The sequence below is a fragment of the Hesperophylax consimilis genome, chromosome 13 (assembly GCF_061612785.1).
Source record: "Hesperophylax consimilis isolate HC1 chromosome 13, BYU_Hcon_1.0, whole genome shotgun sequence".
Classification (NCBI taxonomy): Eukaryota; Metazoa; Arthropoda; class Insecta; order Trichoptera; family Limnephilidae; genus Hesperophylax; species Hesperophylax consimilis.
Genome location: NC_142848.1, coordinates 32543817 through 32559571, shown reverse-complemented (window position 1 = coordinate 32559571; position 15755 = coordinate 32543817). Strand labels below are relative to the sequence as shown.

The 15755-nt window shown below is 36.4% G+C and overlaps 1 protein-coding gene across 1 annotated transcript; it reads right to left on the bottom strand.

Moving 5' to 3' along the window:
* Nucleotides 1-320: 320 nt before the first annotated feature.
* On the bottom strand, nt 321-14996 carry LOC149418823 (chitin deacetylase 8-like). Its single transcript, XM_089638679.1, has 6 exons — nt 14837-14996; nt 8034-8334; nt 5775-6030; nt 5255-5441; nt 4452-4586; nt 321-1445 (listed from the first exon to the last, which is right to left on the bottom strand). The coding sequence occupies exons 1-6, from the start codon at nt 14960-14962 to the stop codon at nt 1365-1367; spliced, it is 1086 nt and encodes a 361-aa protein (XP_089494805.1). The 5' UTR covers nt 14963-14996; the 3' UTR covers nt 321-1364.
* Nucleotides 14997-15755: the final 759 nt, after the last annotated feature.

Here is a 15755-nt window from a genome sequence, read left to right as displayed (position 1 = left end):
AGGGTGAATTGCCTAATACAAAAAAAAAGTCATATAATGATTCACTTTAGAATGCACATTAGACGAAATGCAAGTAACTCAAGGCGCGGTTTGGCTCAAGAAGACACCTGTGTTTAAATATCCCTCTTATTTTGAACATCAAGTTTGCAAAATTTCATCAAAATGTATCAAGGGTAGTGGCGGCTCGTGATTTTTGGGTGTTGTAGAGTGCTAATATTACAAAAATAGCATTATTGATGTTATTTTGGCTGAAAACGATTTTTATTTTCTTTATTTAGGACGCCGCCCACAGATACCTTCCAAGCAGAAAGGCCTTGTTTAAAAAATATCATAATCTTCTAGGGTTTAAAAGTGATGCTGAAATCATTTTTCAATAAGTTATTCTCAGGTTTATTTTGAAACATTATTTGATGAATTTGTTGCAGCGTATTATTAAGATGTGTAATAATCAGTTCAGATTTAATTCCCTGACACTGAAAGGAGACTTAGACTGAATAAGAATAAAAAGGTAAATTATTGATAAAGGATGGTAAATTAGAGCAGATATAAAAGACAGATAAACATAAGCAAATATAAGTGACAGGTGAAGTGAAAGGCCTCGCCAGAAGTCTTTGGACCGGTTGTTTCGGAGAATTTTAACAATTCATCAAATTTCAACGTTAATTTGTGAGTTCTGTGAAAGTCCTATTAAAGTCCTGATATTATATCATTATAGGCTAGTTGCTTGACAGAACTGAAATAATAACAGAACTAGAAAATATCTTTCACAGAACTGGCAAATTAACTTTGAAATTTGAAGAATTGTTCAAATTCTCCGAAACAACCCGTCCTTAATGTTTCTTAACTTGCTTAGTGATACACAAAAATCATCTGAACTTATTTCAGAAAAATCAAGGTCTTGAGTTGGCCAGTCTATTCTGCACATTTTTATTTAATGAGAAAATACGGACACATACAGTAATAATCAATAATTAACAAGACAATAATACTGGAGAGTTATTAGCCTACGTCCTAACCATTTCTCAAAAATTAATATTAGCAGCATACAAATAAATCTCTACGAATATTTTTCATACAAAATTTAAGGGAAAAATTACGTTACATAGAAAAAGTGCACAAATATTTGTTGTTAAAAGTTCAACGGAAAAAAAAGAGTTACACAGAGAAATGATAAAAGATACGCCATCTATAAACAAAGTTTCGAGTGTTGAAGTTATTTTTTTATTATAGAAAATTACATTTTTTCTATTAAAAGTATTGCACGAATCAAAGAACATGTCAGAATTCTTCAGGTTTTGATTATGATTAAACAATTCGCACATTCTCCTGATTGGATCTCTGACATCTGAAACGGTTCAGGCTATTTACATTGTCCCGAGTGGGTTTCCCAACCATGGGTAGGACTTGGGGCAGCTGTCAGTACAAGATGTCATCCAACGATCAACCTGGAAACAATATTGGTAAATAAATCAGATTATAGTATTTCCAAACTATTTGAAATAGTTAACAGTTTAAGTTCTGGTTACGCGCACATTTAGTCGATTTTGTTGTTTTCACGTACAATTTTAGAAATCCATTTTACTTTTGAATTTATCTTTTGTATATTAAACTTACAAAAAAGAGTTCATTTATAAACAAGTTTTGTTGTGTAACTATAATTTCCCACTTTATGTCCGGGTTAAATCTTCCCCATAGGAAAAACTAAACTCTTCCACACACTTTTCCACAAATGATCATCTAGTCAATGAACATTATGCAAGTGCATTATATAAGCAAAATAATTACAAAACAATACAAGAACTACACGTCAACTCACCAGAGATCAAATGGGAAAATAATTCACCGACTCCAGATATTTTCGTATCAGAGGGTTCGGCTCGGTAGAACTCCTAGCAGGGTCTATAAATCCTATTGATCCCTCAACATAAATACTTAAAAATTCTTTCGTTATCATACATGTATTTAAAATGACTGATTTTTGAATTTTTTATACATAAATTTTTTGATAGATCTAATACGCCTAAATTTTTAATGAGAGAGCTAGGTATAATGTCAGTAGCCGAAATAATAAATAGTAATATTTTTATAGTCTGAGAATGCCAAATTCTTTTTATCTCATTTCCTAAATCTGTGTATTTTCTCATTTTTTTCATTAACAGATTTTTGAATATTAAAGGAATTTGGAAAAGCGACATATTTTTTTTATTTATAGTGAATACCTCACAAGAGTCCCAACTGCTCCCGTCTGGAGCCAGTGAGACTATGGCATCCCCAATTGGGGGATGTTGTGAGGCTGAAGGTAAGTGGGGAAGGGAAAGAGGAAGGTGGGGAAGTACCTGGCTATTCAGATCTAGTCACTAAACACGGCTAAAGCCATTTGGAGCAACGTTTCAATTCTGAATGGTGGTCTTACACCAGGGCGATACTGGTAGTATCTTCCACTCTGGAACGTGCCGCAAATATACTATATATTATTTTAATTAATTAATTGTGAAATAACACAAATTAATCAAATAAAATTTATTTGCGCACGCCGGGTTCGAACCCGCGACCTTCGGAATGGCAGTCCAATGCGTTACCACTGGACTATGCCGGCCGTCATAGTCCAGTGGTATCATATATGGACATCAATGATATAAGTTAATTTTGTTATGTAAAACTATATCGGGTCTATTATGACTAATCGCTCGGTCTGTTAGTATAGTTTTATCATAATATATTTTATAAAATTCGTTTTCTAAAAATGAATTTGGATCATATTCATAATATGGTATTATATTACGGCAGTCAATCAAGTTATGTTTAATTACCAAATTTTGGTGAATTATTTTTAAAACTTGATTGTGCCTAAATGTATACTCGGACGGTGCTAATATAGAACATCCCGATATATATGTTCTATAGTTTCCGGAAAAGCCAAATATTTTCTACATAAATCATTAATTTGATTTGTATTATTATTATTATTATTATTACTACGCTTGACAGCTGTTTCGCCTTATGAAGGCTTTACTAAATTGTCAACAGCCAACTGTAAACTGTCAACAGTTTCAACTGTTCAACTGTGTTTTTTAATTTTTTTTTAATACTAGTATAACATAAAAAAACTTTTAACAGTAAAGTGCAAGGACGGGTTGTTGGGAGAATTTGACAATTCTTCAAATTTCAAAGTTAATTTTCAATATCTGTGATTTTTTCAAGCTCTGTTATTATTTCAGTTCTGTCAAGCAACTAGCCTATAGTGATATGATAACAGAACTTGAATAGGACTTTCACAGAACCCGAAAATGAACATTGAAATTTGATGAATTGTTCAAATTCTCCGGAACAATCCGTCCAAGGACGCGTCGAACAATATGATTGAAAAAACAAATGTATTGAAATTAACAAAAATATTAAAATATATGGAACACTTAGGACGGGTTGGTTCACAGAATTTTTCAGCAAATCAACAATTCATCAAATTTCAAGGTTGATTTTCAAGTTTTTTGAAGCTTCTATTCAAGTTCTGTTATTGAGGACGGGTTGTTTCGGAGAACTTGAACAATTAGTCAAATTTCAACGTTCATTTTCGGGTTCTGTGAAAGTCCTATTCAAGTTCTGTTATTATATCATTATAGGCTAGTTGCTTGACAGAAATTAAATAATAACAGAACTTGAAAAAATCTTTCACAGAACTTAAAAACTAACTTTGAAATTTGAAGAATTGTTCACATTCTCCGAAACAACCCGTCCTAAATCATTATTGGCCAGTTGTTCCACAAAACTGAAATTATTACAGGTGTTCCATATTAAAAAAAAAATTTAATGTATAAATTTTTGATTCCAAATCTTATTTTCATATTAAGTGTTACAACACAATTTCAATACATTTTTTATTCAATCAAAATGATCGATTCGATGGCCCAGTATTAAACTGCAACAAGTCCAAATCTGTTGTTTTAATATAATTAGTATTTTGTTTTTGCGGATGTCTAAATATGTATTAAAAATGTAAAATTTCAACAGTTTTCACTGAAATTACTACGTTTTAATGAAATGCACGGATCGTGAGTTTTAAATTGAAACAATTCCAAATACATTTGTGTTAATCTGGGAACATCTAAATATATGGATATTTTCACACAGGTTTTTCAACTCGTAAGGTGTTTTATTGGTTTTGATGCTGTTTAATACTAGGAGGAGCTCCTCTTGGCAAATGTTTTGATTCCTATATCGTAATTTATTGTTTTTCTGACTCATTTCCGTTTAATACTTCGGATTTTTAGGCAGAACATTCCTGCTTTACAAGTTCTCTCCAAGCTCAATACAATGCGAATATACCACCCCAGACAAGAGCACTCTCCCATTGCGATCGATGGATCAGGGTGCGCTACGAATTCGAACGCACGTGCTCTGAGAGATGGGAAGGAAGTTGGATAGTCATCTAATAATGAATGAATAGTGCTTACATCTCCCTTCTTCAATTGGCAATTCAAGGGTTGGCAGAAAAGAGCGTATGTCTTCTGGCACTCTGTGTCTCCGGGCTGCATCTGGGAAAATGGAACTGGGTTCTTTACCCAGTCGATGATCTGAGATCCTGAAGCCTAGAATTGTAAAAAATAGTATTGTAATATCTAATAATTAATGAGTAACATTCACAAATATTAAAGTATAATCCAACATATTCAATTAGCATGATGTGCAGGCTGTAAGTTAATTATATTATAACTAGATGTTCATATTTATTCAGAAAATTTCTTTTTGGTGAAGCGATGTCGTCGGTGGTATTTAATGAATGCAAACCAGTGTATTGTATTTCTCAAATTCTTCCCCACGTGCTGTGGACTAATCGCTTTAACAAGGTGCTTCCAGGTTGTCCTCCGTCCATAGCAAGCATAGCTTCATCTTGCACAGTCTTTTTAGTTACATTCCGCAGCTTCGCCTGGAGTGGCCAATTAGACATCTTCTCTCTGTAATTGCTGCCAGTATTTTGTGCGGAAATCGTTCTCCTGACATCTTGGCAAGATAATTAGACGTTCGATGTCAAATACATCTAAGATAGTCAAGCTTATCACTCGATCCAATTTTGTGACTACTCTCTCTCTGGCAATCTATTTCATCACATGAAACAATGCACATGTTTTAGTGAAACCTATTATATGCGACATTCCCGTACGAGGATAGCCGTCCACGGGTCACATGTGTGACATCCGCTTAGATCAGGTTAATAAAATTTAAATAAATAATTAAGTAATGGTGATTGGCAACTAACCAGGTAGACATCAGGAAGGGTCTGCAGGTAGTCAAGGAAGGCAATGTATGCGGGCAGGTGGTTGGGGTTGATGGTAACAGAGAACCAGGCAGAGTGCAAGTGGAAGCCGAACGGGGCGCGGTTTCCGTTGTACTGCTTGTTGAACTCTCCAATCATCCATTGGGTTAAGCCTTCAACATCTTCTGGGCTGGAATTGTTCCAATTGATAGTTTATGCTAATGTCTAGTCCGAAGAGAGTAATAAGTGTACAAGGAGCACGTAATTCTCAAATTATTTTATCAAACCTCAATCATCTTGTTTAGCTATATTGATACTTTTACTGATTGCTCATCTCTCTGAGGTAAATCACCACCTCGAATCATTTTCAAACTTGCCAACCTGACTCAGAACGTCACCGAACACCCTGACCGATTATTGACCGGGCTGGATGTAGTTTTGAATGGTCCATGACAGGTTCAATTCCTCATCCTCCTTGTTTATACTACACAGAACACCACCAATCATCCTGATGTTTACTTACATCGCAGAGCAGGCGTCAACCATCGAGCAGGGATTCTGGTTTTGATCCTTCCAGTTATTCACGGGGATGACCCAGACGTCGGAGTTGGACTCTGAGGTGCAGGGGCCGGTTAGGCACTCTTGGGTGCTCAAATCCTCGGTGGTATAGGGCCACATGCTAGGCTGGAAGAGGGTCCAGGACATGTCGTACAGGAAGCCGCCCTGCTTCAAAATATCGAACTGGTTGATGCTGGACAGGAAGAAGGGCAAGCGGATACCTGGAATCAATGACATTACAAAATATACTAATAAATCTCAAAGTGGCAAGCAAAAGAAACGTTAATTGTCGTGCCTTCGATTTCGTAGTTTTCGCACTAATTTGTCACGCATTAAGGTGTAAGTAAATTGCACTAAAAGTGCCAATATTACATGGCAAACTTTAAAAAAATTGTTTGACCGAGGTGAATAGAGGGTATTTTTCTTAGTCATTGGAACTTTCTCCCCGGGGACTGGAGTAAACCGCGCTAACAGCTGAGCCAAATCCCGATTAAGTAGAGCCGACATTTATTTCGTATATTAACTGCTGTAATGTTATTCAATGAGAAATGATTTTATTTTAACGTGCATATTGACCGTCGGTGGCTGAGTTGACATCGCGTTTGGGTCCCACACAGGGGTAGTGTCTTCAATTCCTCGGCTTGATAAGTCCTCCATCACAACACAAGCAACATTTTCCGCTTACTGTGGTGGTTGTATATAGGAGATTTTCAAATATTGTCAGGTTATTCGTAACCCGGGAATGTTTGTCTTTCTTTAAAAAAAATATATGCTTGATTGCCTAAAAGATGATATAATGCACCGAGTTTCAGCTCGATCGGAGGTGGGGAAGTGGGTTAGTTTCCACCTCCAAGATTTGCGTTCTTTCATTAACGAAAATCGAAATTCAAATAGATTTATTTAAAACGAAGATGATTTTGGCGGCAAAACGAAAATGGCACATTTTAAATAGTTATAGAAAACTTAGGGATCAACATTAAAATAAAATGAAAATAATAAAGTTCTTCAAGACTTCTAACAATTCGGAGCTAGTAGGATGATGATGAAGAAAATGTGGAGGGAAACTACAGGGTTTTCCAATAAGAGGTGTTATTTTGAATAGCCCGCTATTTCGGTAGATGTTACTTTTGAAGCTGTCATTTTTTGACATTTGACAAGCAGAAACTACGCCATTAATAAAAATGGAACGATACATGCTTCAACAACGCATTGAAATTATTAAAATTCACATATGTGAATCAAATGCAAATCATCTTGAGTGATGAGGCCCATTTCCACCTCGGTGGCTTCGTCAACAAGCAAAATCGTCGCATCTGGGGCTCAGAAAACCCAAGAGTTATTGTTGAAAAGCCTCTCTATCCTCAACGTGAGACTGTTTGGTGCGGTTTATGGTCCGGCGGAGTCATTGGGCCTTACTTTTTCGAAAATGAGGCTGGAGCAACAGTTACGGTGAATGGATTGCGCTATCGAGAGATGATTAATGATTTTTTATGGCTGCAATTGGATGATATTGATTTGGACAACGTTTACTTTTAACAAGACGGCTCTACGTGTCACATAAGCAACGAAACCATTGATCTTTTACGATTGAGTATCAAAATAACACCTCTTATTGGAAAACTCTGTAGGTAAGAATAGTAGTATATGTGAGTAGGTACTAAAACCCCCGAAGTTTGGCACCATGAACAAGATTTACAAGAGATGCAACGAATATTTGGAACCGCCCAATATTTGGTATTCGTCTATTTTACCAAATACTGTCTACTTACTATTCGGCTGAAAATGAAAATAAAATAAAAACGCATTTCATTCCAAAAGAGAGTGCAAATAGAAGCGAATAAAAAACAGTTTTCTGCGTTTGCTGGTAGCACACGATTGCATTTTTCTTTGTACACTATACCAGGTTCCGAAAATAGTCTCCCACTATAGACTGCAAGGTGACGAAAGATACATTTTAACAAACTTCATTCGGTTTAAATATACTACATGAGCGATTGGTGGTGGTAGTATATTTTAAAATATTTTCAGGTTATTCGTAACCTTTTGGAGATTGTCTTTTGGTTGATTTGGGTTTCCAGCTCCAGTAGATATCATTTTGCGTTTTGTGTTGTAAGGGTTTGCCTTCTATCTATCTCATTTGCAATTGTAATTTTCTCCATTCTTCAGTTTGCGATAATATTCGACATTCGACCAAATCACTATGCGTTGCTTTTATAATATTTACCTTTAATGTCTTCTTCGGGGATCTTGGCAAAGTAACTGGTCAGAGTCCTCTGTTCGGTGAACTCCTGCAAAAGCTGGGGCAGGGAGAGGTTGGTCAGCATCGAGTGGGTGATGGAGTGGAGACTGATCTGCTGTCCGTTGGCATGCAGCTCGTGCACCAGCGAATAGTCGGTGTACTCGTGCGTGATGAAGAAGGTAGCCGCCACGGGGCAGTTGTTGGGGTTCTTGCGACCGTACAGGGCCTGCCTGTAGTATGGGATGTTAAAGGGGCTCACGTCGTCTTCGAAGGTCAGCATGACAAACTGGAATGTTAACAATGTCGCTGTTTTAATTTAAGACACAGGTATGTCTATATGATTGTTATAATTTATATCTGTTCACTGTCTTTTTACGACTGTAACTGTCTATCTGTATGTCTTTAATTGTGCAATGTAATTCGGCATCTTCCTCTTTCCTATATCCGTCTCCTCCTCACTACCTTCAGCCTCACAACACACCCCAATTGGGGATGCCATAGTCTCACTGTCTCCAGACGGTTGGGAGCAGTTGGGACTCTTGTGCGTTTTCACATAGAGACACCACAAGAGTTGTCAATCTCTCAACATTGCAAGGTAATGTCGCTCCGAACAGGTTAAAATGACGTCAGGGGCGTTTTGATCTGTTGCCCTTTTAATATGTGTGGCGTATGGCTACGGTTCGCTCCGCGATAATTCTCAAAATTAAATTGAAAAAGTCACCAATTCCTATGATTATTTGTCCCACATGTTAAACAGTGATTAAACCAGTGGTGAATAGTGTTATAGCATACGAAAAGTCTAATACTAGTGATAAAATCAATCTTTCATAAACAAAGTGACAGGTATGTAACAGGTCACTGAACCAAGAAATTTAACATAGACAATTGGATAAGGTTAAAGATTTCAATTGAAAATAGAATAAATTACAATCACGGGAGTACGAGAAATAAGGAATGGAGGTGTAGTCGTGCATCCCAGTACTGATGCCGAGGCCATTAAACTGGCCAATGCACCGACCCTATCCAACGCCGGTCTGAAAGCTGCCGTTGCTTCCCATAAACTTCCTCGGATAGCTATCCACGGCTTACCTCAAATTCTACCCCTCGAGAACATCACCTTGGCTATACATCAACAAACTCACGAAGAAACTAGTCTACAACTAAATGATTTAAAAGATAAGTTGCAGTTCTCACATAAAGTTGGACCTCGCACTGGGCGGTATATCCACGTCTTACGAGTTCCTCCCTATGTTCGCCACTCCCTCATTCGCGTCTCCAAACTAGTTATGGACTGGCAGGTACATTCTGTAAGGGACTGGATCGACAATCTTAAATGTGGAAATTGTCAACTCTATGGACATACTGCGAGAAAGTGTAACGCTGACACGCCAACCTGTTCCCACTGTGGAAAACCTGGACACAATCGTGATACTTGCCCGACGCCCGACAAGCCACCATCATGCGCCACCTGCAAGTTCTTCAGGAAACCGGCCACACACAACACTGGCTCCCCTGACTGTCCAGCCCGCCAAGCCGCTGAGAGACGGGAACTATCTCGTGTAAATTTTTTAGGCTGAACCGGAATAGTCATCCCAGTAATACAATTTTCTATTCCTATTATCAAAATATTCGCGATCTCAATACTAAATTAAATGCCTTCAGATGTTTCGTAAACATAAGTCCTTATGATTTCTTATTTTTCTGAAACATGGTTATCAGACAATATTGCTTCAACCGAACTTGGACTGCATAATTATAATATTTTTCGCTGTGACCGCTCCTCATCTTCAATAAAGTCTAGAGGTGGTGGGGTTATGATATGTGTTAAAAAAATACCCTTGCCACATTCTTGATTCTCGTAATGATGTATCTGAAGAACTATTTGTTTGTGTTCATCTTGGCTCCAAGAAACTTATCATTGGTTGTATCTACATTCCCCCATCCTCTTCAACAGATATCTACAAGTCACATACTGAAGCAGTTGAACGTATTTCTATAAATGCCGATTCATTAATTATTTGCGGTGATTACAATCTACCGAATGTAATATGGCTTAATGACAATCATGGTGTGAAAACTCCTAGTAATATTTCCCTTCAAGCTTCTATAATAATGAATCTATTTGCTTACTTGAACATGTTCCAGCTAAACTCGATCCATAACTGTCAAGGTTACTGTCTTGAAATGATCTTTACTAACACGCCTAGCGTTTGTGTTAGTGAAGCTTCTGACTCATTACTACCAATAGATAAATATCACCCACCACTCGATATCAACTTCACTAATCCTTTCAAAAATGTTACCTTAAAATCAAGGGTTACATACCACTACAAATTTAACAAAGGTGACTATACTAGCATGAACAGATATCTCGCCCAAACTGACTGGACATTTCTTGAATCGAACATCAATATTAACGATGCTACGTTTAAATTCAACGAATGTATAACTCATGCCATAGACTTATTTGTACCTAAGGGAACTTATTTCCAGCCTAAGTTTCCTATTTGGTTCAGCATGAAACTAAAGAAGTTGATAATCGAGAAAAAGAAAATACACAAATTATTCAAATGTACGAACAACTTGGCGCATTATCATAAATTTTCTCAGCTAAGAGAACTATCCAAAATCGAATCTGTTAGGTACTACAAATCCTACATCGAACTCACTGAGACACAATTAAATCTTAATCTTAAACAATTCTGGAAATTTGTTAAACAAAAAAGTACTAATGATAATGATCTCCCTCCAAGTATGTTCTTTAATGAAAATCATGCTACCAACGGTCTCGACATTGCTAACCTTTTCGCTGAACATTTCTCCTCCGTCTATTCTGATACCTCGTGCACTATCCCTCCACTCAACTATACTAATACTATTGATTTAAATAATTGCCAAATCACACTTATAGATGTCTTCAACTCCTTAAAAAATCTCCCCAGCAAAACAAGCACTGGTCCTGATGATATTCCAGAAATATTACTGAAGGAATGTAAATTTACTATATTTAAGCCAATTTGTTTGTTATATAACTTGTCAATATCATCTGCCACTTTTCCAGACTCCTGGAAAGTTTCTTATATCAGACCTTTTTTCAAATCAGGCAATAAGTCGAACGTAGAAAACTATAGACCCATATCGATACTATCCCATATTCCTAAAATATTTGAGTCAATAATCACGAAGAAAATAACACCTATCTTTAAAAATGTACTGATCGGGGAACAGCATGGATTTAGATCTGCTAAATCTTCTACTACTAACTTACTATCCTTTACCAATTACATCCTCAATGGCCTAGAAGATAACTTACAAATAGATGTTCTATATAGCGACTTCTCTAAAGCTTTCGACAAAGTAAACCACTCAATCCTTATGGCCAAATTATATGCTATCGGTATTAGAAACCCCTTGCTATCATTCTCTAATTCTTATTTGAGCAATAGAAAACAAAGAGTTAAATTAAACAACTTTGTGTCTACTATTATTGAAGTAACGTCCGGCGTACCTCAAGGAGCACATCTAGCACCGCTTCTTTTTAACTTGTTTATAAACGACATTATTAGTATTTTTTCTCATACACGCTTTTGGTTTTTTGCGGACGACAATAAGATTCTAAAGATAATAAAAAATCACGATGACTGCCTTCTTTTCCAATCGAATATCGACTCTTTCAATGATTGGTGTAAAATTAATTGTTTGAAACTAAATGTCGATAAATGCAAAATTATATCCTTCTATAGATCAAAAAATTGCGATTATCAACAACTGTTACATCTATTAAAGACCTTGGTGTCTCTCTTGATAGCAAGCTTTCTTTTCGGGATTACATAACTGCAATCGTTAATAAATCCCTCAAACTACTTGGTTTCATCACTAGAATCACTTCGGACTTCAAAAACGTAAATACCCTTAGAACTCTTTACTGCTCCTTGGTTCGCCCCCATCTTGAATATGCTTGTGTTATTTGGTCTCCTTTTTATGCTGTCCACATTCGACGCATTGAATCTGTTCAATATCGGTTCTTAAGAGGGATTGCTAGGAAGCTAGGTTTAGAAAAAGGCAAATACTCATATGATGAAATTGAACTAACTCTAAACCTCTCTCCTTTGGAAGTCCGTCGGGAAAGAAATGACCTCATTTGCTTCTTCAAAATTATAAATGGTATTATTGATTCACCTACTCTACTGCAACTCATTCCCTTCAATATCCCCTCGCAAATACTCAGAAATAATGAACTGCTCTTCCTCAACCATCATTCGACAAATTATGGATATTATTCACCATTGTCCAGAATGTGTAGACTGGTCAACTCAAGTCAAAACCTTAACTTTTATGGTATAAGTCTGAATGATTTTTGCCAGTCGCTAAACAAGTGACGGAATATTATAAGTGTCCTGTGGTCCTGACCCACAGCGTATTCTTGACTTGATTCGACTTGTCACTTTATTTTCTTATATTATATCTACCACATGTCTTTGCTTTCATGTACCTTTGTCTACTCCTGTATTTTTCATTTTACTTTATTCGTGTTATTATTTTGTAATTTGGACGATGTCCGTTAATAAATAAATAAATATTCCTTAATTCCATTGTTTATTATATTATACTTACTACTCAATCTTAAAATTTAAAAAAAAAAAACATATTTAGCAACATTATTAGATGATAATAATTATCGAAACCATCTCAAACGCAGGAAATGATTACAGATAAAATAAATAAAAAAACGAATTAAACTATGTTTTGATTGCCCTGGGATTAAAAACATATTTTCTTGCATTTTTATCTAATCCGATTTAACATCTCCTAATGACTAAATTAATAAAAAAAATAGGTGAAAAATGGGAATGCATGGAATTATGCACGATTGCCCTCTAAAATTAGGACGGGTTGTTTCATATAACATTTGAACAATTCATAAAAAATTCAAAGTTGATTTTCAAGTTCTATGACGTTTCTATTCGTGTTCTGTTATTATTTTTGTTGTGTGAAACAACTGTCCAATAGTGATATAAGAACAGAACTTGAATAGAACTTTCACAGATCGTGAAAATCAACTTTGAAATTTGATGAATTATTCAAATTCTCGGAAACAACTTGTCCCAATTTTATTAATTTCTCTGATTTACAGTCTTCACGTAAATTTTAGACAGGTAAACGAAAGATAATTTTTTAACGGAATTAGGTGCATTATTTTAAAATTGTGAATCAATTTTAAGTGGGTTTGATTAAGAAAAAGGTTTTTTCAGAAGTGAGTGAAACAGAAAAGAAGATAATGAAAGACGACTGTGAAACAAAACGGGATGATAATTATTATCAGATGTTTCAGCCAAACATTGTAAACGACATTTTTCGCAACATTTTGTCCAGCCCCCATGAAAAAAGAATAACCGCCTTTAAAAAGAGAACACTTAGAATTCTCTCAACATTTTAGAACACGAAGTTATTGTTTTACATCTAAATTAAAAGCTCGTAGTGTAATGTCGCAATTAATTCCCAATGATAACACACTGAACCAAATTACACATTTACAAGAATTAACCTACGTCTCCGTATATTTGGAAAAGAGCGAGGTGTTCAGTTTGTCCTTCAAGAAAACAAAATTTCAGGGAGATTTGAAAACACACATTATGTTTCACAGATAACATGCAGAATAATTCGGAGAAAACATTAAAAAATTAGACACTACATTAAAAATTTGATCAAAAGTCATTTAAAAAACACTTACGCTGTTTTTGTAATATACTCAAAATATTTTTTCTTAAACTTTTATAATGAACAGGAATATTTGTATAATTTTAAAAAAAAGTATGGTCCAGGGAGACTCTAGAGCAAGGGTTCCCAACTTTTTTGTACTCTAGAGCACATTCTAAAATATCGGTAGGGTGGCGGGCACCACCTATTTTTAATCGACAAACTCGGGGCAGCAATCGCAATCAAAATGGCAACAACGCGGTTCCAGGCGGGGAATGCAATTTACACATCACTCCTTGTACACGCCGAAAACCCGAAGTGAGCCGATGATCGCCGAACCGATCGGGACGGTATTAGCACGTGACTACTGTCAGTTTGGCTGTCCTGGCCATGCTTATTGCTTTCACTGACAGACAGAGCTGGCAGAGTCATGTGCCACGTGTTTTGGCGCCTTCTGCGTTCATCGGCTCAGTTCGTGGCGTTCGTTCACTTCGGGTTTTCTGCGTGTAAAAGGAGTGATGTGCAAATTGAACTCTCCGTTCCAGGCTAGCGTGAAGAGTGCTGTCTGGCTCGCCGCTAGAGAGGTTGCGACAAGTACTGTCAGCAAAGGAACCACTCATACATACAATATCGCAAACATGCGAACGTATTTAATAAACCTAGACACTCAAAAAATTAAAACTCTAACAAATAAGTAAAAATAAATCACATTTTTAATTAATGTTTTTGAAAAAATTATTTCACTGTTGAATAGTGGCGGGCACGGGGTTAGGAACCCCTGCTCTAGAGTGAGACCAAATAAACATTGTTTATTTCTTTAAATAAAAGTCATTGTATACAATGAATGTATTCTTACTTTCTTAGAAAAAACGTGTTTCTTTCCATTCATGTGAAAAAAACGCCAGTAATAGTTTAATCTGCGGACATTATGAAGAATTTCATCACGAAAAGTTTAAGATACTTACGATTTTAAATAACACAACGTAAAAAGTCCTGATATTTAACTGAAAATCTTAACGAAGACATAAAAACAAAAACATTCGAGTAGTAGTTGAAAGGCTGGATAGGTTAGATAGATAAGGATTACTGACCTGAGGAGTTTCGGTTCTGTTGAGACCTCCAGGAATGTCATCATCTGCCTTGTCTAGCTTGGCCTCCTTGTTGGGCATAGCCATCACACTCAGCGCAACCATCATCAAAACCAATAGGATCTTCATTATGGCTTCAGTCAATCAACAATCCCTCAATAGATCGCAAACCACTATTAGCAGAATCTTACAACCTCGCCTCCTTTTATACCTTTCTCTATCTCTGGAGGATATGTTGTCTACCGATTGGATACCGATGGCCAATTCACGATAGCTAATGAATTCATGATCATTATTATTAATGATGGTGACTGATAAGTTCGAAGGCAGGTGTATCCGGTCGATAAGCTAATATGTTATTTTTTAATCACAAGCTAATTAATAATCACAATAAACAGTGCTTACTGTTTTTTTGTAATGGATTAATGTCTTTTTCTCTTGTTTTTATCTTATTGTTACATTTCTTTTAAGTGTCCCTACACGCAAAAGTGACGTGTAAACATTCCTTCATCTAGTGCAAGGCTGCCCAACCTTTTTAACAGTTGGGCCAAATTGACGATTTTGAATCACTGGCGGGCCACTGAATACCTGACGGCAAAAAAAATCAAAATGAGTGCTCCCCACCAAATATTTTTAATCCATGGGGGAGGGGGGGGGGGGGGGGTTGTTACGGAACTTCGCTGAGAAAAAATTCCGCGCACCCAAAAACATCATATGTGATTCCCCACGACAATTTTTCGAATTCCATGGGGGGGGGGGTTGCTAAAAGATTCCATTTCGGACGCAACAGATACTATATCAAAACCGGTGTATTTTTGTTTAAAAAGTAAGTTCAACAGGTTAGATTTTTTCGTCGCTGATTCTCGGTCTGAGTAGACCAAATGGCGATATATCGCCTTCGTTGGCAACACTGGTGACCGCG